The sequence below is a fragment of the Myxine glutinosa genome, chromosome 4 (assembly GCF_964187855.1).
Source record: "Myxine glutinosa chromosome 4, kmMyxGlut1.1, whole genome shotgun sequence".
Classification (NCBI taxonomy): domain Eukaryota; kingdom Metazoa; phylum Chordata; class Myxini; order Myxiniformes; family Myxinidae; genus Myxine; species Myxine glutinosa.
This window is the reverse complement of record NC_136264.1, coordinates 208024763-208047921: the sequence shown is the minus strand read 5'-3', so window position 1 is coordinate 208047921 and position 23159 is coordinate 208024763. Positions and strand designations below refer to the sequence as shown.

Genomic DNA, 23159 nt, shown 5'->3' with positions numbered 1-23159 from the left:
CAAGTTATGGAAAGTTCCATGTTCAAAAACCTGCCTCGTTGGGAGGGAGTGTATTTTGGATGAGGCTGCTTATTGATTGACTCACTCCACAAAATGCAGGTGGAAACTCCTGAGAGGGTGAAATGGGTTGAGACATGGCAAATAATTGGAGGATAAACACACATGCATGTCAATGGCAAATAAGGATAAAGGGATTCCTGTGGTGGCCACCGAGGTGTTTCTGTTTAATATTGATTCATTGCAAAGCTGTTTTGAATTTGCTTGTAGAACTAGTAGTTTGCTGGGATGATGAAATGCTGTGATTCCAGGATAACATGAAGTTTGTATTGCATCATTTTTAACTCAACTGGACTACCGTCCAGTTGAGTTCATCACATACTGAACCCTCCGTTGTCCGTCGTCGTCGTCGTCGTCATCTGTCGTCTGTCGTCCGTTAACTTTTCGACGTTAACACTCCAGCGTCCACAAATATCAACCGATTCTGATCAAACTTGACATGCAGCATCCTTACCCCAAGGACCAGGTTGGTATTACATTTCAGCCTGATCCGTTGAAAAATGGCAGACTTAGGCGACCATTTTGTTTTTGGTCATGAAAACGTCGTAACACTCTCGCGTCCACAAATATTAACAGATTTTGATCAAACTTAGAATGTTTAACCCTTACCACACAAGGTAGGTTGCTATTGCATTCCAACCCGATCCGTCACAAAATGGCCGCCATAGGCCGCCATATTCTTTTCAGCTCCGAAACGACGTTAAGACTTTAATGTCCACAAATATTTATGGATTTTGATCAAACCTTGTTGGCTTTTCATTTAAGTCAAATCTAGTACAGACAACTGACCTACTTCAAAGTTGTCCAGTCAGTTCAGTTGAGTTCTGCTTCCCTGGAAGCTCTAGTTCATTGTTTATTTTGCTTCTTTTAAAGGCTCCGAGTCTCGGAGGAGTTGTGATACAAATCACGCCCACAGGCAGACTGATACATGAGACAACATTAGACTTGACTTTCTCACACACAGCCACAGAGATTGAAGGAAGTGACGTCACTTCCCAGTGCTCTCTGTGTACCTTTCTCACCGTGCTCAGCGGGCAAACAGGGAGGAATTTCCTCCTCCCCATGGATGTCAACCTGGGGGGGGGTGGGGAGGGGGGGTTGAGCTTTCTAAGACTGGATTTGATCCTTTCTTTGAGCAATCTAAAGTATTATTCTTGAGAGTTTCAAGAGTGGGAGTGCATGCATTTATATAGATCGCACATTACTGATGGAATGTTGTACCTGCTGGCCTTTGATGATCGAAATTATTTCTTAAATAATAGCCTTTCATATCATTTGCGACAGTTGTTCTCATGGATATTATTAGGTCACATAAATCCTGTTATTCTACGACAAAACAGAGCATTGTTATGGCCCTGGTTTTCAGGGATTACCATGAGGGGGTTTCTTAGACTGGTTCCCGGACCTGAGGCCACGAGGCCCCTGATAACTCTGCCGCCTGACAGGGTTGTTAAGCAACCACGGACGTTGTTTGGGATAATTGGGTCGAACAGGGTCCTTTCACTTTTATGTCATGTTACCTGTTGGTAACCTAATGACCTCGGTTTACACTGAAGTCATCAATAAGACTGATGACTTCAGTGTTTACCCGTCTTCCAACTACTATCATCACTACAGCCGTGTAAACGCTGACTGAACACTACCGAAGTGAAACAGTGGGGCAGAACTCCCAGCTTTCCACTATGTACGCCCTTATTTCTGATCAATGGAAGAAAGGACGATAATGAAGCACATGAAAAATGCACGATTTATTTATTACAAAGCAATGATGAAAAGCACTTTATTCACACTTTTTTATTCACCAAGCAAAATGAAAGGCAATTTGGCATGTATTTACAGCACAAACATGCAAAGTAAAAAGGCACAAAAGAGCAGACTTGTCCTAAGCTGGTAATATACAACCATAACATAGAGATAGATACAAGGTACCTGCATTCATTCCGTGAAGAAGAGGAAAAGCCATAAAATAAGCCCACCTTGAGTCCCGATTGCAAAAAAAAAACACTCCGGAGATTCTGAAGCCATGTGGCAAAAGGTTTTGTTGTCTTACGAAACCAAGATGGAACTTTTTGGTCTAAATGCAAAACGTTACATTTGGTGCAAACCCAACACAGCACATCACCCAAAGAACACCATCCCTACTATGCGAAGCATGGTGGTGGCAGCATCATGTTATGGGGATGCTTCTCATCAGAAGGGACTGTGGCACCTGTCAGGATAAAGGGGAAAATGGATGGAGCAAAATCCAGAAAAATCCTAGAGGAAAACCTGCTGCCTTCTGCAAGAAAGCTGAAATTGGGACGGAGGTTTACCTTTCAGCACGACAACGACCAGACGCACTCGGCCAGACTACACTGGAGTGGCTAAGGAACAACGATTTATTTATCGTGTGTAATGCTGTTCTCGTCTGTAATGTGTTTGTTCTTCCACGAGCCTTGACTCTGTACACAATTTAAAAATAAAAAATAAAAACAATAAGATAAATGTCCTTGAGTGGCCCAGTCAGAGCCCTGACCTAAATCCAATAGAAAATCTTTGGCATGACTTGAATATTGTCCATCAATGCTCCCCACGCAATTTGACTGACCTTAATGAAACGGTTTTGTACAGAAGAATGGGCAAATATTGCCCAATAAAGGTGTGCAAAGTTGGTAGAGACCTATCCCAACTGACTCACAGCTTTAATTACTGTCAAAGGTGCTTCCACCAAGTATTAACTCGGGGGGGTGAGAGGGGGGGGGGGGTGAACACTTATCCAACCAAGATATTCTAGTTTTGTGTTTTTAATTAATTTTCTGAAATTTGTAGAATTTGTTTTCACTTGGAAGTTGTGGGTTATGATGTGGAAATAAAGGTGGAAAAGGTCTGATTTAATGCAATTGAATTCCAGGCTATAAGGTAACAAAAGGTGAAAATTTTGAAAAGTGTGTAGACTTTCTATCGGCTTACAACCCTAATGCAGTTGTTTTTTTAAATTATACAATTTTTCAAAGTCATGCTGCCAAACTCATAATGGTAACGTGCTGTAGCCACTCAACTTAAACATCACCTCTCTGCCAATAACCTGTATGAAACATTCCAATCCGGAAATCCGCTCCAACCACAGTACTGAAACTGCTCAAAATCTGCTCCTCAAAATCACCAACGACCTTCTCCTCTCCTCTGACGCTGGCAACCTCAACATTCTCATCCTCCTCGACCTCAGCGCCACCTTTGACACCATCGATCACACCATCCTCCTCACCCGACTTGAAACCACCTTTAACATTACCGGCACTGCCCTCTCTTGGATCAAATCATACCTCTCTGACAGACGCCAGTTCATCTCCATCAATAACTGCAAATCCCCCACTGCTCCCCTCCCCCAAGGTGTCCCCCAAGGTTCAGTTCTCGGCCCCTCCTCTTCATCCTGTACCTGTCCCCCCTTGGTCACTTAATCCGCCGTCATGGTCTCCAATTCCACTGCTTCGCCGATGACATCCAGCTTTTCATCTCCACCAAGTCCATCTCCACCACCACCCACTCTATCCTGACAAACTGCATCACTGAAATAAAATCCTGGCTTCAAATCAACTTCCTCAAACTTAACTATGATAAATCTGAAATAATCATCATTGGCCCAAAAACGCTCACCAAATCCACCCATAACTTTGCCTTCAACATCGACGGTTTCCCAGTATCCACCTCCCCTCACATCCGGAATCTTGGCATCATCTTTGACCAAACCCTCTCCTTCGACAAATACACTAAACAGATCACAAAGACAGCCTTCTTTCACCTGAAAAACATCGCCCGTCTCCGTCCATCCCTCTCCTCCACGGCTGCAGAAACCCTCATCCACGCCTTCATCACCTCCCATCTGGACTACTGCAACAGCCTCCTCTTTGGTTCACCCTCAATAATCATCAATAAACTCCAATACATTCAGAACTTCGCTGCCCGTCTACTCACCCATTCCCGGACCCGTGACCACATCACCCCCGTCCTTTACAAGCTTCACTGGCTCCCCATCCCCCAGATAATCCAGTACAAAATCCTCCTCTTGACCTACAAAGCCCTCCATAACCTGGCCCCATCCTCCCTGACTGACCTCCTCTCCAGACACACTCCCACCCGCAACCTCCGCTCTGCTGGTACCAACCTCCTGACCCTCCCCCTCCCCCCCCATGCGGCCAAAATTCAGATCCTGGGGGGACAGGGCCTTCTCCATCGCTGCTCCCACCCTCTGCAACTCACTACCTCTCACCATCAGAGACTCCTCCTCACTCACCACATTCAAAACATCACTCAAGACCCACCTGTTCAACACTGCATTCAACATTTAACCCACAGCATTTAACCCCTGACTATCTCTTCTCCTTCTCCTACCTTTTGCTTTGATTATTTACCTGTTGATTTTTGTCTTTTTGCACTTGTTTTTTTTGTACTCTGTCAAAGCGTCTTTGGGCTTCTTGAAAAGCGCTAGATATAAAATAAATGTATTATTATTATTATTATTATTAATCATGCCCCTTATTTAAAGAAACACTAGCCGAAAGCACCCGGTGTTGCCCGGGTTCTTTTTGAATGAATTTACTACTATAATTCAGCTTTTACCCGCGGCCGTAGAAGATTGACTACTATAATTCAGCTCGGCTTTTAATTGCGAAATGGGCCCAGCCCGGCCGAGGTGGGCATCAACCGGCCTCACCACCTAGCCTAGAACCTTCCCGGGGCCCTTCCCGATATTTTTTGTTTCAGAGGTTTCCTTCTATCTTTCACCGTTCAGGAGATTAGCGCGTGCAGACAAACAAACAAACAAACAAACAAATAAAAACTTTCTTTTATATAGACTTGGCATTTAATATGGGATATTTTTTTTTCTTGACTTGGGTTTACTTTCTTAACTCAGTATATCAATCTGGTGAGTTTATGTTACACTTTGGTGATTTATTTGTTAAAAGAACCATGTCACCGATTGTCTGTCACAGCAAGAAGTCAACAACAGGATTATATCACAGGTGGCGTGGCAAAATGTACGGACAGGTGCATTTGATGATTGGCTTCACAGTCGGGTATACAAGGGTTGTTGCATTCTGTATTAGTGGAAAACAACTGCTGCACGTCTACAAAAGTTATTGCCGCTTCCTCTGGAGATGGTCCGTCACCTCGACAATGCTGTTTGTCATGGAGTGGTGGCTTTACGAAATTACGGCATGAAACAGCGTGCTATTGCTCGGCAGTATGGCATCACTCAAGGTCAGGTGTCAAAGATCCTGAAACAAAATGCTCAGAGGGGTGTTCCTACTCCAATACCGAGGCCAGGACGTCCCCGCAAAACCACAAGGAGGGATGATCGCCAGCTGCACCGGTTAGTCCGCAATGGCCGTACCAAGTCAGCTAATCGGCTTAGGGCTGAGTGGCAGCAACTGACAAATGTGCCTGTATCCAGAAGGCTATTCAACCAACGACTGGTTCAAACAGGCTATCATGCCAGGCATCCCCTGAGAAAGGCACGCCTGACCAGACAACACCGCCAGCGCCGATTGCAGTGGGCCAGAGAGCACCGTCAATGGCAGCCAGGACGCTGGAATCACGTGATCTTCATCGACGAGTCTAGATTTCTGGTCTATCGTCAAGATGGCCGCGTCCGAGTGCATGAAGCCGACAACAAAGATTGTATAGTGCCAAGAGTCCAAGCTGGAGGTGGTGGGGTGACCGTTTGGGCTGCTTTTCATGCAGGGGGCAAAACTGACCTGGTTGTTCTGAATGGAAACCTGAACCAGTTCAAGTACAGGGCCATTCTGGAAGAAACATTGCTTCCATTTGCTCATGCAGCCTTTCGAGGAAACTTTGTCTTCCAAGATGACAATGCACGGCCTCATCGTGCTCGCATGATCCAACACTTTCTTGCTGACCGTGGTGTAGAGCATATGGAGTGGCCTGCCATGTCCCGGGATATGAATCCGATAGAGAACTTGTGGGCAGAATTAACGCGTCAAATCGACCACTTGGACCAGCAGCCTACCTCTGTGCGTGAATTGCAACAGGCTATTGTCACTGCATGGCAAGCGATTCCTGTCCAAACCTTGGCAAATCTCGTGAACAGCATGCCTCAACGTGTACGTGCTCTCCTGAATGCTCGTGGGGGTTACACGAAGTACTGAACTGTAATTTTACTGTCCGTAATCCCAGTCGTAATTTAACTTTTGTTTTTGTTAAAAAAAATTTTGGCTAATGTGCAAAATAAAGAGATACTTCTGGAAAACGTACAGAGGTTTAACACAGTACTGTCCATGAATTGAGTTTGATATCAGCTTCCATCACTTTCAAGGATCAATTTATTTGTTTCGAAATGTCAAATGTGGTTTTTGTTTCTTTTAAAGGTCACAATAACAAAATCTAGAATAATTTCAACATAATTCCAATGAACTTTTGGTTCGAAGACATCTTGAAAAGTAAGTTCACCCTCACAAAAAAAACATTCCATATTAAATGCCAAGTCTGTATATATTAGAAACATATACAAGTCAATTATAAAAGTACCTTTTGTTACACACTTTTATTACACACTTTTATTACACACAAGAATAATTTCCCTGAATGTGGGACAATAAATATTTATATTATTATTATTTAACTTCATCTGAACTTTGTCCCGTTTCAAATCTTTGAGCCGTTTCTTTTCTAGGTTCCATGCGTCCTAGAGAGCTGAAATCTGGCCCACGGTCCTCTTTTCTGGTACATTTTCATCCATCAAAATTTAATTAAAAAAAAAAATAGATTTAAAACTTAAAAAAAAAAAAGTGTGTAGCCCTAAAACATGTTTTTTCGTTTACTTGTTTTTACTGTCATGGCCTGTCCAAGGAGATTATGCAATGCATAATACCAGTGAAAGACCGCAGCCTTACTGCCATTCTGCCTCTTCTTCTTCACTGTCAGGTTGTGGCTCGGGTTATATCGCTTTCCATTCTGCTGAAAACCTCCATTGTACTTATTTTATCTCTACCCTTCCTTTTGTTAAACATCTCTAATAGATCCCCTTGCATTTGCGTCCTTTCGTAACATTGTTGTAAAAGTGGGGGAAATTTGGTTTGATAACTTTGGTGATGTATGCTTGATTAGTTGTACTAGTTATTTACAGCTTGGGGTGTTTGAATAGTAATGACATTGAAAGGGTTATAGTTCTTGATGGCATTTGACATTTGAAAACGGAATGCGCTTGGGGAATGTTGCCCAGTGTCACCCGGTAACTGGGCAGGAGATCTATCTGATGGAAAAGGAGTCTATTTGGTTACTCTGTCTTGCCCTGTTCCAAACCGCTCTTTTGCATTGACCTGTAAATGTAAAATGGGATGAGTGTGAAACCGATATATGTTTACTATCTTATTGCTCAAATGATGTTCAAGTCAAATCGAGTATTTGTTTACATAATGTGTTTATTCAAATGCTGTAAACTATAATCCATCTGTTTAAAGGATACACCTCTCTTACGTGAGACCAAAACATGTAGTAATCGTGTCACTCATAACTTCATTTCAGCAAAATTGGTTTTTCACTGTATGAACTCAAAGACAAACATGAACATCTGCGTAAATCCCTACCACAGGTGGAGGAAAGGCTGTTCATGAGCATGAATGTTTGCTTTCTGCAATGAAACGTGAGTGTTGTCCCTCATTGGAGTAGTGTGCACAGGAATACACTGTTGGTGGTGTAGGCATCTGAAGAAAGGGGTAGGGCCAACCCTTTGGTTTGCATGTACCTGTTTAGTACTCGACCTGACCTGTTGAACAAGTTGTTGCTATTACCAGAAGCTATCGCCCACACGCCGAAGTTGTTACTGCTGGTTCATTCTGTAAACAACAGCAAGTTTCCTGCTGGCTGTGCACCCCTTCTTTCCGCCACCCGCAGCTCACGTGCTGTTTCATGTTTCAGCACTGCTGATAGTGGAGCTGAATGTAGGCATGCCGCTCAGTCTGGTGCGACATCAGCACGGGTTTTTGATTTAGAACGAAATTCTTTGGTTACATCGACCTTGCTGTGCCCAAATTTATTGGACATGCGTTCCTCGAAGAGAGTGTCATTCGTTGAGACCAAGGCGAAGAGCGAAGATGGAGAAACCAGTGATTACCTCATTGACGAGAAGTATGTTGCCAGTCCCCATCACATCACCAAGAGTATTAGTTGCCCTCCACAGGACCACGGTACATCAGAGGGAAGAAGGACCGTTTCATCCAAAGGTTTCGCAACATCAACATCAACGGATCCTACAATGGCTGCGATTGCTCCGCGTAATTACAAGCATCGTACCATGAAGTTGCAGGTTGAAGGTAGGCAAATAATGGCGGTTAACTTTCCCATTTAGCTCTGTAATGATCGTTTTGAGATCTTTGAGGCACCGGCATGTTAAAACATTTGGTTTTGATAGATCTTTTGACTTTGCGCCTATCTCTTTGTTTCCTACCATTGTTCCATTGTTCCATTGTGCTTTACGAGAATGACAAAATGAGGCACAATAATACAACAAAAAACGACGCAAAGGCGTCTTTGACCTTTTTGTCATTGGCATGACTTTTAGCAGTGCCGCAGTCGTGGTAAACTGGTTGCTTTGTTATAATTTGGCAGAATATTTGCCGGAGGGGAGAGGGATTGCGTTGTAGGCAAGCGAGTTTGATTTGAAAATTGTACCCAGATTTTGTTGCTTTTCCTGGAGACGTGAATTGTATATTTAATAGATTTATCTTGCACAAAAGGTGCACTGAAACTTTGCAAGGCATCAACACATTCGCATGCAAGTCCTTGATTTTAATGAGTGCTGATTTGGTGCATGCAGTATTGATGAAAAAAGTTACTTTAAACTTCACTTTTCATTCATCTCCCCATTCAAAGGCAAGCATACTTTTGATTGTTGGAAATTTGTGACTGATGACAACTCGCCGCATATTTATGAAAACAAACTACTGATGCTGTTTATTGCAGGTTTGTTGTTGTTGTTTTGGGGGTTTTTCCCTACAATAATGAGGTTCATGGAGGAGCAATGTTGAATTGGCAGTGGGGTATCGGGCCAACAATTGGGCACAACCGGCAATGAAATGAATGAACAGAAAAATAAAAAGGAGAGTTGGGAAATAAACACTGAAACCAGCAAGTGAAAGGTTGTGATAGGAAGGGTTAATAGGGGTCATGAAAATTATGGTTCAGGATGGGGAAAGACCTCAATGGGGTGGTTGCAATGCATTTACCTGCTTGAAGCCCTGGAGGTAAGGGTGGGGGAGTGGTGAGTGGGAGGAATATAGAAGGTTGTTCTTTCGATAGGAACATGGGAGGTGATGTGTGCAGTCAGCGTGGATTTTGGAAATCTAACCAGGAGGGGGTTAGAAGATCGTGTGCATGATTAAGTTTATTTGGAGGGTTGGAAGAAGGGAAGGTGGTTTAAAAAAAACAGAGACCATTGACCTGTCTGTGATGTGAGAGCAGACCTTGTGCTTCTGTCCCATCATGGGAGATTCCAGGAATGTAGACTGCTTTAATTCTTCTCCTTAAATCTGCTCTTCGGCCGCACTCAAATGGCATTGATCCTCAGCTTCCATTCCTTCTCAATCAAGCATTGCTGTGTGTAGTTTCTCTGTCTCCAGGCCCCCGTATCCTTCTTCAAAATGTTGGTATGGTTGAGAGCTAGTCTACCCCTCTTCGGCCTTCCAAAGTTTAGGTGCCGAGAGTATAAGATTAGAAACAGGTTCGTTTTCGCAGCAGTAGCAGTGTGGAGAAAACCTGGGGCATCTTCTAATTTTAACCGACAGTCTTTGTATTTTCAGTTTTTTGTATACCAGATCGATGGTCGTGTAAGAGTTAACATTAATCACAAAAAAAACATAAACGGACACATAAAACATATAATAAAGGGAGCGGGAGTCAAGATGGGGAGAGAGAGGAAAGCACACAAGCACAAAAATGGTAGACGGTAGAGACACAGGGACATTGGGAGATCTGTGGGAGGGAGAGGGCTTGGGGGGGAGAAGGCAGGGGAAGGGGGTGAGTGGGAGAGGTATAAAACAAATGGACACTGTTAGGACTTCCAGGAAAGAAGTCGGTATTTCAAAAAGGTGGATCTGGGGTGTTTTAATGGGGGTAGAAAAGATCAAGGTTTTGGATGGGGGAAGATAAGAGATGGTGGTGAACAGCTGTTTTAAAGACCTGGTGGGAGGAGTGGGATTGAAGAGAGTGAGTGAGTTTGTTCCATAGGTGGGAGAAAAGAGGAATGAAAGTGAAGATGAATAGAGAGTCTTGATTTTGGCAGTTTCTCCAGAAGAGGGTTGCTGGCAGATCTTGTGCAACCTGAAGGAATATTTGGGGGATACAGCACAGACAGAGCTGGGGGAGCAAGGCCAGAGAGGAGTCGGTAGAAGACAGAAAGACCACCAACCTGCCTCCGGTGAGCGAGTGAAAGTCCCTCGGAATCAGCTTCATCACGGGAGATTCCAATGATTCTGAAAGCTTTGGTTTCTACAGGGTGAAGCCGAGCTAGGTGTGAGGCAGGAGCACCAGCCCAGAGGGGAGAGCAGCATTCCATCAAGCTGCTGATTAAATCTTCAAAGTATGTGGTGAGGAGCTCAGGTGTGCCAAGGAAGGACTTCACACGACTGAGGATGCCCAGTCGGCGACTGGCTGTGAAGGCCAGCTTGGAAATGTGGTTTTCCCAGGAAAGATCATGGCATATAGTGAGACCCAAAAGCTTGAGTGACAGAACTTATTGGAGAGGATTGTTCAGAAAGTAGATGGGAGAGTTATCCAGACTGTGTTTTCGGAGAGACGGAGAGAGTGTGAGATTTGTCAGGATTGAAAGACATGTTCCACTTGTTTGACCAGTTTGTGATTTTTTCCAGGTCTGCGGAGAGTGAGGAGGCTGTAGATTGCTGATCTGATGGATGAGGTCTGGGGGTGGCAAAGAATAGAGACATCAAAAAATAGATAGGATATTCCAGAGAGTTAGAGAGATCATTGATGAAGACCAGAAAAAGCACAGGGCCCAGAACACTGCCCCAAGGAACTCCAGCCAGCCTAAACTGAATTCCATGGGAGATGAGAGAATTCCATTCAGGGCCACACGGTGACTGCGACCGGTGAGGATGTCTGCAAGCCATGCATGGAGGTTTACATGGATACCATAGGAGGAGAGTTTGGTGAGCAGGGCGGGGTGCCAGACCGTATCGAAGGCACAATATATGTCAAGGGAGACAGCTCTGATTTCCTGTTTGGCATTGAGGACCTGCCATTGTTGAGACAGCACAAGCAACATGTCCAGAGTAGAGTGACCTGGTCTGAATCCAAATTGATGATCAGAGATCAAGTCATTGGAGAAGAGGAAGGATTTGATATCAGAAGCGATGACAGATTCCATGGCTTTGCTGATCATTGGGAGCAGGCTGATTGGTCTGTAGTTGCAAGAATCTGTTGTTCAACCTTTTTTGTGTAAAGCGGTAATGTTGGCTGATTTCCAAGATGATGGCAGATGACCGTGAGCAAAAGAGATGGTGAAGAGAGCAGAGAGAAGGTGAGATGAGCGGCAGGGCAGGGTTTTAGGACCCTTGTGCTGATGCCATCTGGTCATGTTGCGGAATGAGAGTCGAGATTTGACAGAAACTTATCCACCTTGTCGGGAGAGAAGGACACAGAGTCCAGGAGCAGCTGGGTTCGACTGGGTAAGGTGGGTACAGAGAGAGACGGGTTTGGGACACAAGATTTTGAGGCAAACACAGAGTTTGTCATGTATGGTGTCAGCTGTGTCGCAGTTTGAGGTAAGGGAGTGGATGGATGGGGAACAAACACCAGAAACAGATTTGACCAGATGCCACCAGGATTTGGAGGAGGGAGACAGGTTTGACAGTTGTCTTGAGATTAGAGAGATATTGTTTCCTGGCTCTACTGAGGGTAGACACACACTTGTTCCGACCTTTTTGAAAGGAACGGAGATTACCTTCAGTTGGATTTGCCTTCCAAGACGCAAAGGCAAGTTGTTTTAGGGCAACTGCCTCACCACAAGATTCAGTGTACCATGGACAACTGAAGACGGGTATGACAACTGAAGACGAGATGGGATAAATTTGTGCATGAGAGAGAGAGCAGTTTACTTTGGAAGAATTCCCAGGAAGAGTTGATGTCAGTGGCAGTAGAGATGGGAGACCAGTCCAGATGATTGATGGCTGCTTGAAGACCGTGCCAGTAGGCCTGAGTGAAATGCCAGACTCGTCGACGCTGAGGAGGCTCTCTGAAAACGGCCAGAGAGATGTCCACTTTAACAAGGAAATGATCAGATGAACCGATTGGAGCAGAAGAACAGCAGACATTTGCAGGGAACTTAGTCATAACCAAGTCTAGAATAGAAGATGCTCTGTTGACTGAGATCCAGGTCAGGAAATTGACAGATTGTGTTAGTCCCAATGAGTCAGTCCCAAGTCCTTTGCTGAGTTGCCGTGGCTGGTGAGAGAGGTACCCACACCCAGCCAGCTGGCATGATGACAGTTGAAATCACCACATATGAGGAAGAGAGAGTTTGGATGAGTGGATAGAAGTTGGTCCATGTTGTCAGATAGCGAGATGTAAATGGAGGAGTCATCACTCTTGTCTTGGAAGAGAAACATCAAGCTTTTATTTGTCATATGTTCAGACCATCGCAAGTCCAAGTTAATGTCCCCTCAGATGGCAAAAATTCATCCTGATGTAAAAGTATCATGTTTGGTGTAATTTTGTCTCTTAAAAAGTCACAGTTTATGATTCTGTAATGGAAAATATTAAATTATGCATATTAACAATTAAATTGGTATCTCAATTTGCATAAATTTGAATAAAGCATTATGTTCGGGACAATTTGAAATTTGGTTGTGAAAAATAACATATATTTCTGCTTTATTTATTGTATGTACCTGAATCATGTATCATCTTGTTTTTATCGAGTCTCTTGAAAAGAGAATTCAACTTACCAATTATGCAAATTAGGTCTTGTCATCACCCCATAAGTTATAAGTTGATGACCATTTTTCAAGTCTCTTTTTGAAAGTTTCAATCATTGACTAATGTGACTTTCGGAAGTTCGATTTTTTTTTTTCTATCATGTATTAACTACTGTGATTAGGTGTCAAAATATAACTTGGCATTCATTACATAATTACCGTAATTAAAAAATCATCATGTATGGGACATCGCATGCAAATTATATGGATTAAATGAGTTTCATATGGGTCGTCATGGCCAGCAGTTTGTCCCTTGTCCAAAGCACAAATCGTCCCTGAGACGCATTGTCTAGACATTACCTAATGCAGAAAAAACAATACTGGATCATTCCATTTTAAAAAGGGGAGAGCAAAATGGGGAAAGAAAAAAAAAACAAAAAAAAACAAACATTCAAGAGATTACACTGCAGAAACTTCGATGTGATTTTTGTTTTTTCATCGATGACGTTCATGCGTATGCATCACAAGGCTGTGGGGTAGCATCATTGGCTGAGGGTGTGGCTGTGCCGCTACTGCAGTACCCTCTGCTGGTTTGGGCAGGAATTTGGAATTTGGCCATGGTGATAGCTCGCCGACTCTTCATGAAGAGCACCATAGGATCTTTAATGTCCACCAACAAATGCCAGCAGATGGGACACCCAGCCCTTCCACTCGGTGGACCACAGGATTGCTTGGTCTTAGATTTTTATGCCTCCGCCGACGAAGTCGCTGGAGGCATTATGTTTTCCGGTTGTCCGTCTGTCCATCCGTGATAGGTTTTCGTTCCCGCGAAAACTTGAGAACAGCTGAAGGGATCTTAGTTAAACTTGGTGCAGGTATTTATAATGAGGTAAAGATGAACTGATTAGATTTTGGGGTCACGAGGTCAAAGGTCAGAGGTCATGTTAGGTAAAGCTCCTGTTACCACAATAACTTGTGAACCAGTGATGGGATTACGACCAAATTTGGTACAATTATGTGGAATGATGAAAAGATTAAATGATTTGATTTTGAGGTTAAAGGTCAAAGTCCGTGATATGTATCTAACCTGAGAACGGCTGAAGTGATCTAATTCAAACTTGGTACAGGTATGTATAATGATGTGAAGATTAACTGATTAGAATTTGAGGCCAAGAGGTCAAAGGTCAAAGTCTGTAATAGACATATAAACTTGAGAACAGCTGAAGTTATCTAATTCAAACTTGGTACAGGTATGTATAATGATGTAAAGATTAACTGATTAGAATTTGGGGCCAAGGGGTCAAAGCTCAAAGTCTGTTATCGGTCTATAACTTGAGAATGGCTGAAATGATCTAATTCAAACTTGGTACAGTTATGTATAATGATGTATAGATTAACTGATTATATGTTGGGGTCAAAGTCAAAGTCTGTAATGGGTCTATAACTTGAGAAGCTTTATATGTGGCAAGCCTACCAGAAGAAAAAAAGTTAATTATAAACGCATATGTATGACTACGTTTTGGAACAGTAGCTACTGCTGTTTAACATGAAACTAAAAGAAATTTGGAAGAATTTGGATATCCTTGAAGCATTTTATGCTTATCGCATCCACCACAGAGGAACGGCCCTGAGCCTAAATCTACTATAATCTATATACCCCACAGAGGATAACCTTCCTCATAATAACATGACCCTTCCTGCTGCTTCCGTGGGGAGTGGGTGTACTAGTATAGTAAATACAAGAAATATCTGTGATGAGAGGTATCTGGGAGAAATATCTGGGATGAGAGGTATTGGGTTCGTAATATTTCCTGTTAGTACAAGCGAGCAGCGGTAGTGTATATAACACACATACATACACACAAGGAAGGACGCGTCTCCTTTCAGCAATACATACAAAAATCTAGTATAATTTATCTTGTGGCCTCAGAACCAAACAAACAATATCGTTACAACAGCCTTCACAGCTCCCGTAGCTCCCTTCCCCCCCCCCCCCCCAACCCTCCCAACATGATTAATAATAAATATCATCATTTTAAACTTACCCTGTACATGCACAAGCCAGATCTGTCCTTCCCATCGGTGTACAGAAGAACCTAGTCCAGATACACCGTCCATTCGCTGGTAGCGATCCGTCAGGGGTTCTTGTAGCACACATCCATCCACTCAGGCCTTGCACCGACCCACCTGGTCGGGAGTTTGTACAATGAGCAGGTGTCCACTGGGCAAGCTGCGAAAGTTATCCAAGTCTTTGTTGTATCTATCACGGAAAGGGGTTGGGGGGGGGGGGGGGGAGGGGAGGTAAAATAGAGGGGTGATCTCTGTCTATAGTCATTGTTGAAGAATCATAATGGAAAATCACTGATGTAGTATCTTCTAAATACATATTCCAGATAATTCAAAATGATAAAAGTTAATTCCTCCCACCCCTTCCTCCAACCTTCTTATGTTGCATGCATTTATCTTCATTCCCTCTTTTCCATTGGAAAGGAAGAGGTCCAGCTCATCCAGAAGCTTTCAGTATTGTTGGAGAAGGTTCTTTCCTCACAATCAGAGTTTTGTTTGTGAAGGTTAAATCAAGACGTTGGCATCCCAATTTGGAGCAGACATGTGACACAAGGCTAAGTCTTTGCTCTTTGTCTTTCTCCTGAGCTGTGTCTGTCAGCATGTAGGTCATGGATAAAGAAAGGCAATATCAGGAAAGTATAACAAAGACAGACCTTTCATAAAGCCATCAAATTACAGAAAATGGAGATAATTCAGAGCTCAGTTAAATGGGGAATCTGACATTTTTGGTATCTTTGCTGTTATTCTCTTGTAATTTTTCCTCTTCATACTTTTCCTCATAATTTGCTTTGTTGTTATACTTTTTGGGAATCTACTTTCTGTCTTCTTGTCGATTATGATTTTGCTATTTACACAAAGCTAGCATGTCCAAACTACGAGAATTTGCCTGTATTGCGAGCTTTAGCGACAAAAAATATTTGTAAATTCTTTCTCTTTATATTTTTCCTTTTGATTATGGATACTTTTTCTCCTCTTGTGGCTGGCTGGCACCCAGTATTAATATACCAGATCACTTATTGTGTTATATAGATCAGTGGTTCTAAACCTGTTGCACCTCAAGGCACACTCGTGTATATGTCAAAAATGTCAGGACCCACATAAGAAGTTAAAACTTTAAAAAAAACTAGAACGGCACTCAGTAGAGAGCATACCTCCACCTGGTTGGCCGGCCATATCACTCAATGATGATGAATCACTTAAAAAATTCTACTCGCTGAATCCGGATCCGGATCTTCACCAAAATTGAATCGATTCTTCCTTGTCACCCATACAACGTGTCCAAAATGTTTAGTCCAAATCCATCCATAACTTTTTGAGATATCCTGCTATGTATCATTTTTGGCCCATCTCCCAATGGTGAAGAATCGCTTAAAAAATTAAATAACTCATATCCGAATCCATATTCCGATCTTCACCAAAATCGAATCGAATCGTCCTTGTCACATACGCTACATCTCTGCCAAATTTCGTCCGAATCCATCCACAACTTTTTGAGATATTTTGTTCACAAACAAACAGACAGACAAACAGACATGGGTGAAAACATAACCTCCATTCACCTTTGGGGGCGGAGGTATAAACAGTGTGCTCTGAACCAAACGTTATACAGTGCGTATCAAAAAAAAGGTAATCCGGATTCAAGGGGTCAATATGCAAAGGTTATTTATTTTGACAATTTACATATGGTTTACTAATTAAGAGGAGATCCTCAGCTTTCCATTGATACCTTCCATGCATCATTGCTGTCACACATGACCGAGTACATGTTCATTGAAAATAACAAGTTCAAATCGCATTTTTACAAGTTTGACTAATCGATGCAAGTCAGGATAATTGGTGCAAAATGAATGTCAGATGTGAACTTTTCTCAGGAATGATTGGCCTTTATGCACCCACACCTTTAACATGTCCACCTCCCCTTTCAACACAAAGCTCACAGCGGCGGAGCATGCGCTGAACTGCTCGTCTCACCATATTGCGCAAAGCATCCACTTCATGTCGAATACGGCCCTGCAATTTGTCAAGATCACGGGGAGGAGTTACGAACACCTTGTTCTTTAAATGTCCCCAAAGGAAATAATCACATGGTGTGAGGTCAGGTGATCTTGGCGGCCATTCCACTGCATGGTTGAGGGCGATGACTCAGTCTCCAAAGAGTTCCCTCAGTCGATCTCGGACAGCGATAAGACTATGTGCTGGGGCGCCGTCTTGGGCCCACCAGAGATATCTGAAGGCACCACGAACCTGTTGCTCAAAGTTCCCCTCCAGCTGCGGTAAAACTTCATCATTGATCATCTGCAGATACCTGTTACCATTGACATTCCTTTGAAAGAAAAATGGTCCGATCACCTGACCACTTCCACAAAGTCCCAACCAAAGAGTCCACTTTTGTCAATTCATGTTGGTGTCAAAATTAAAATCCGGGGGTTGTCCTGTCGGTGCATATTCAAGAACATTATGGGTATTGACCTTGCCATCCATGGTGAAAGCAGCTTTGTCGCCGATAACGATATACCGCAGGAAATTGACATCTGCTTCACAACGTGCTATCAACCATCCGGCAAGCACCAGCCTCCTGGAAAAATCCCCTCGCGTAAGTTTGATGCCGGATGTGAATCATATATGGATGTTGGTGGATGTCCAGTCTTGTGATTCGGTTGAATGTTGCCGAAGGCAATCCCGTCCCATTTCGTCTTGCGCTGGTATCCCTAGGATGCTCCAAAACTTGCTGCCTTACTGCTGCAATGTTCATTTCCGATCGCCCAGTGCGCCTCCTACCAGAATTCCCCTTGTTGCGGTTGAGGCTAGTGCCGTGCTCTTGGTATTTTCTAACATTCGCCCAGATTGTTTTGGCTGCTGGAGGCTCCCATTCTGGGAAACGTTACCTGAACGCATCACGAGTTCGCTGCAAACTTCCAGTTTGGTGAAAGGTTGTAACCACGAAGGTCCGCTGTTCAGTTTTAAGTTGAACCATCTTTTCATTGACTCAGGCTGTCTCTAAACCCATACACTGTAGGCCCATCTTAAATACTCATCTTAAACAAAGGATGACGCAACCGACGATTACCAGACCAGCTTAACAATTTTACATTTAATCAACATGGCAGTCGACAAGTAATGCGTCCATTTAAAACTGGCTTGCACCACTTAAAACCATTTAAAACCGATTAGCCAAACTTGTAAAAATGCGATTTGAACTTGTCATTTTCAATGAACATGTACTCGGTCATGTGTGACAGCAATGATGCATGGAAGGTATCAATGGAAAGCTGAGGATCTCCTCATAATTGGTAAAGCACATGTAAATTGTCAAACTAAATAACCTTTGCATATTAACCCCTTGAATTCGGATTACCTTTTTTTTGATACGCACTGTATATAGCTGTTTGCTTCGATGATGAAATAAACTCTGACCGAGAGGAATATTCTTTGGCATCCAAAATGAAGCAATGTCAAGTTTTATGAGCTGAAACTTCAGGCTGCTGCCAGCTGATGGTTCCATCAGCTGGGTATCTAACACAGTGGACAGGGCCAGTCTTCATCTGCAGGATCCACTGTGAACGGGTCCAAAACCCAAAGATTTCCATCCCCGGGATCCTATGAGTCTGGGAAGTAGTCTGTGAATTTATTTGAGAGCCGAGTCAAATGCTGGGACACAACTTTGGAGAAGTTGAAGTGATGAGAATCTTCCAAAATCTCACTCAATAGTGGGAACATTTCCATCCGTCCATCCAACACCATCATCTGTTTTTCTTTTCAGTAAACGGTTCATGTTTGTCAAAATAAAATACAGTAGGTGTATTGGTTTTCTCACCTCCTCACCCTTATTGTACTCCTCACCTCCTCACCCTTATTTTCATTCTTCCCATTGTTTTTTCTTCCTCAAAGTCTCTCTATTTTATCCCTCTGCCCTGCTGTTGGGATTTTCCACACCCACCCCTTTCGACTTTTCTTTTCGTTCTATCATTTGCTTTTCTGTCTCGTGTTCTCACTCTGAAGCTCGAATCTAAACAAAGACCACTTGGAGAAGACATTGCTCTTGCATGTTATGACCATATTTTTGACAGATAACCTCTTCCTGGAGCTTTATATATATATATTTTTTCAATATGCTCTGGAATATTTTGACCTTGCATGTCTCCAGGTTACTTTCAGAGTCGAGATTAATTTGGGCATTTTATGTGATAGAACCCTTCATTTGCTCAGAGGCATACAGAAAAACAACTTTGTATACATGGTAATAAAAGATTCTTCATGAGTTGGAGCCAGAACCATACTCCATGAACATCTGGCTCTAAGCCTTCATTACCTGTGCCACCGAAGGTGGATGAAGGTTATGTTTTCACCCCTGTCTGTTTGATTGTTTGATTGTTTGTGAACAGGATATCTCAAAAAGTTGTGGATGATTTATGACACAACCAGGTGGACGAGTTGGGTCAGTGACAAGAACATGCCGATTTGATTTTGGTTCAGGTAGTGACTCAGATCCAACCTATCGGTCTGATACAATACGTAAACTGCTCAGCCCGGCGGAGGTGTGCTCTCTACCGAGTGCCGTTCTAGTTTTCTCAATGATCCAGTCGAGGCTTACACACGTTTATCATCGGTGAAGAACCCGTCCTCACTGATGCAATAATTCATCCAGAATTGTGGTATTGTCGTATGACTTGTAATACCTCCCTTCCTTTTCCCTACTCCCCTTGCCCCCCCACCCCACCAGGAGTGGCCTTTTGCCATACATATTTACATATAGATAATTGGGGTCCTCCCACTACCCCAAATCACCAAGACTATGATTTTTATTTTTATTTTCTATACTGCCTGTAAACCCCAAGTACAACCATCAATTTTCAACTCGTTCCATCTAACGGTTCAGGAGGGCATGGAAGTCACACCCAGAAACACCACAAATGATAGATAGTGTGGTAATACAAAAGCACATGGCCTACTATTGATTTATCACAAATGGGTTGGTCATGTTGTATTTTCCATCCACCTATTCCTGATTTAACTATCGTCCTTCATTATCACTCTCTCACAAGGTTTCCCAATGTCTCTTTTCCATTTCAATATTGTGGTAAAAACCTTGACGGTTTGTCAAGGTGTGTATACTCACTGAGCCTTCCAGAGAGTGCAGTGTTGTCGTGCATGCAGCAGTGAATGACATATTGTGACATTGCTTTCTCGGGGACATGCAAGCTACGGGTACGATGTGCAAATGTTTCAGCTCATCATCCATTCCTCTCTGTGTATGTCAACCTTACGTTCCTCTGAGTCTCGGCTTTTCTCAAAAGATTTCTGTGACAGTTGAACAAAGCAGAATAATGGAAGCACTTGGTAAACTTTGTTTTATTGCATTTGAATTGCCAAATTTGTCTTTCTTTATCTACTTCGTTTAGTTTTCCTATCCCACTGTGTTCTTCAAAAACCAATACACCTGTGTCAAAAATTTTAATCCACCCAAATAAATTTAAAAACAAAATGATATCGAAGGTCCTGTCTCCCGTCAAAAGTAAAAATGTAAGTAATTTTGTTGTGTTTATTATCCCAAGTTCAACATCTCTTCCTCAATTGTTGGAAGTGAAGGGAAGGGAACATAAACGTGCGTAGATGCAGCAGCAGCATCGTGGCTTATTTTGATGTATGCAGAAAACGGATGCCATAAGGTGTTTGTACCTTTTAACTTTATCTTTTTGTGAATGATGTCGTTCAATACCTGCATGCCAAATGAGAGCACTTACCTTTCTTTTCATTCTATTCTGTGATTTCATTCTATTGTCTGATTGGTGTACGTATGCGTGCTCATATACAAGCCTGTAAAATATTTGTGCTTTCTTCTCCGGAACATAACGTTTTGGTTTGCGATACCTTGTGGTGTGTTTTTAGCATAATGACACGTGTCCATTCCAGCTATGTTTGGCAACTTGTGACATCTCAAGCGTGCCAATCTGGCATGGCTGATGCTTTTTACGGTGTTCTCCCCAGGTTGCTCCTCTCACACGCCACCTCTTATTTTTACCCCGCGTGCAAACAAAAAGCGGTGTTGAGCAATTGGTTCACTTTGTCTATCTGTCCACAAACGTCAGTTTAAGATAATCTGTTTTAAGATCTCGATTGAATGTTATGTTTTGAACATGAATCGGAACATGAATCCGTAAACGAACCTGTCGTTTAGCAGTACTTTGGTCTGAATTAGTCCTGATTTTGCATGCTCAGAGAGGAGTGAGATAATTAATTTTACTCTGCCTTACCTGGCAGTCAACCAAAATTGAAAATCATTCCAAACTGGAAACTTACTGTTTTTAAAGACGTCATAAAGGACACAAACAACAGAAACGAATGAATAATGTAACGTGTTAAATAAGGTGGTGTTAAAGGTGCTGCATCAACGGCGGTAAAATTCCGAATTTATTTTTTCCCCACAACCTTTAAAATCTTTATTTTATTAAATTGAATTATACACTTGAACACTGCAAAGCATAAATCTCCTTTTTGACGCTTTCAAATCCTTCCGTTTTGCAGTACTTGGACAAAATATTACGTCATTTTACATTGTCACGGCCAATCAAATTTGCCGCTCGCAGACCATGTTCATGTCCTTGTTTCTCAAGACAGTGTGGGATGAGGTGTTCTATGAACTCTCCGGTAAAGATTGTAATCATTCTGTACAAATAAATGGGCCCGGCATGTTGGTGAAGCATTGAAGATGGAAAGGTGGGGTCAGGCAGAAAAGCCATTTATTCTCAAAATAGTTAACAAAAGGTGAGCCACTGTCTGGGTCCAATTTTTAAACGATGTTTCACTGCTTGGTTTGTTTTAAATATTTTGTTGCTATGGATTGGAGGGAGAGGAGTTTTTTTTTTTTTTTTTTTTTTGTGCACATGACCTGACCATGGGTGGTACGGTACCAACATGTGTGCAAAATTTGGTGGAGATCGAGCCAGTCCTATTCTTACTTACACCACCAAAGGTGGACTGTAGTTATGTTTTCACCCCTGTCTTTCTGTCTGTTTTGTAAACAGGATTTTGTTTTGTTTTGTAAAACTGTTTTGTGTTTCTGTAGACAGGATATCTCAAATAGATAAGGGCATGGTGGACTTGTTGCATGTTTGAAGAGGACTAATTGAACAGGTTTTGGTGAAGATCCGGATTTGGATCCAGATACTACAATTTTTTTTCTACAATCCAAATACTACAATAAAAACAAGACCAAAAGTCTAACAGCGGCATAGCCGGGCTTGTAAAGTATTAAAAACCACAAACACACATGACTACATTTTTTAAACAGTCGCTAATGCTGTTTATAACATTAAAGAAAGAAATTTGGTGGAATCCCAACATCCATGAGGTAAGTTTTACTTACAGAACTGAGCGAAGATCTACTGTAATCTATATACCCCACAAGGGTTGGAGGTGTGTACATTTACCAAGCAGCTCGCTAGCGCTTGCCAAGCCAGTCGTTCCTTAAGGGTTTTGAATGGAGTCCTTGCTCGAATGCTTAAACCAAATGGCGATCTCTCCACAAGAACCTTGGTAAATAAACACACACCCAATGTTCTTGAGACACGACCATAGATCAACTGTAATCTATATACCCCAAAGAGGAATGACCTTTCCTGCCGCTCTCAAAGGGAGCGGGTGTTTACGCCGTAATGACATCATATACGTAATGATGACGTAGCATGACGGCCGGACACAAAACTGCCGCAACTTTAATATATATGTACGATATATATTTATATTTATATATTTATATTTATATTATATATATACGTATATATATATTTTTTTAAATATTTATTTATACACAATATATATTTATATATATTTATACGATCGAAGCGAGGGTGGAAATCACTCCATTTATGACGACGAAACGTCTGATGCCCGACGTGTAGATCTCTTTCTGAGGTTTGGGACATGGAATGTAGGGACATTGACAGGGAGATCAGGAGAAGTGGTGGAAGTATTGGTCAGAAGAAGAGTGGACATATGTTGTGTACAGGAGACGAGATGGAAGGGAAGTGGTGTGAGAATGGTGAAGGGTAGGCAGGGACAGAAATACAAGTTTGTGTGGCAAGGGTGCCCATAAGGCGTGAATGGTGTTGG

The 23159-nt window shown here is 42.5% G+C and overlaps 1 protein-coding gene across 3 annotated transcripts in view; it reads left to right on the top strand.

Annotated features, from left to right (window-relative positions):
* The window catches only part of LOC137426021 (protein furry homolog-like), a 417549-nt gene that overhangs the window by 23997 nt on the left and 370393 nt on the right, over nucleotides 1-23159 (top strand). Inside the window, exon 1 of one of the 3 annotated variants that reach the window (XM_078776949.1) lies at nucleotides 8177-8366. The exons of 1 other annotated variant lie outside the window; for it this stretch is intronic. In XM_078776949.1, the coding sequence (XP_078633075.1) occupies nucleotides 8309-8366 (58 nt within the window). In that variant the 5' untranslated portion in view covers nucleotides 8177-8308. Of the gene's footprint in view, nucleotides 1-8176; nucleotides 8367-23159 lie in introns of those variants that run through there. One more of the 3 variants, XM_078776947.1, reaches the window with a different exon arrangement.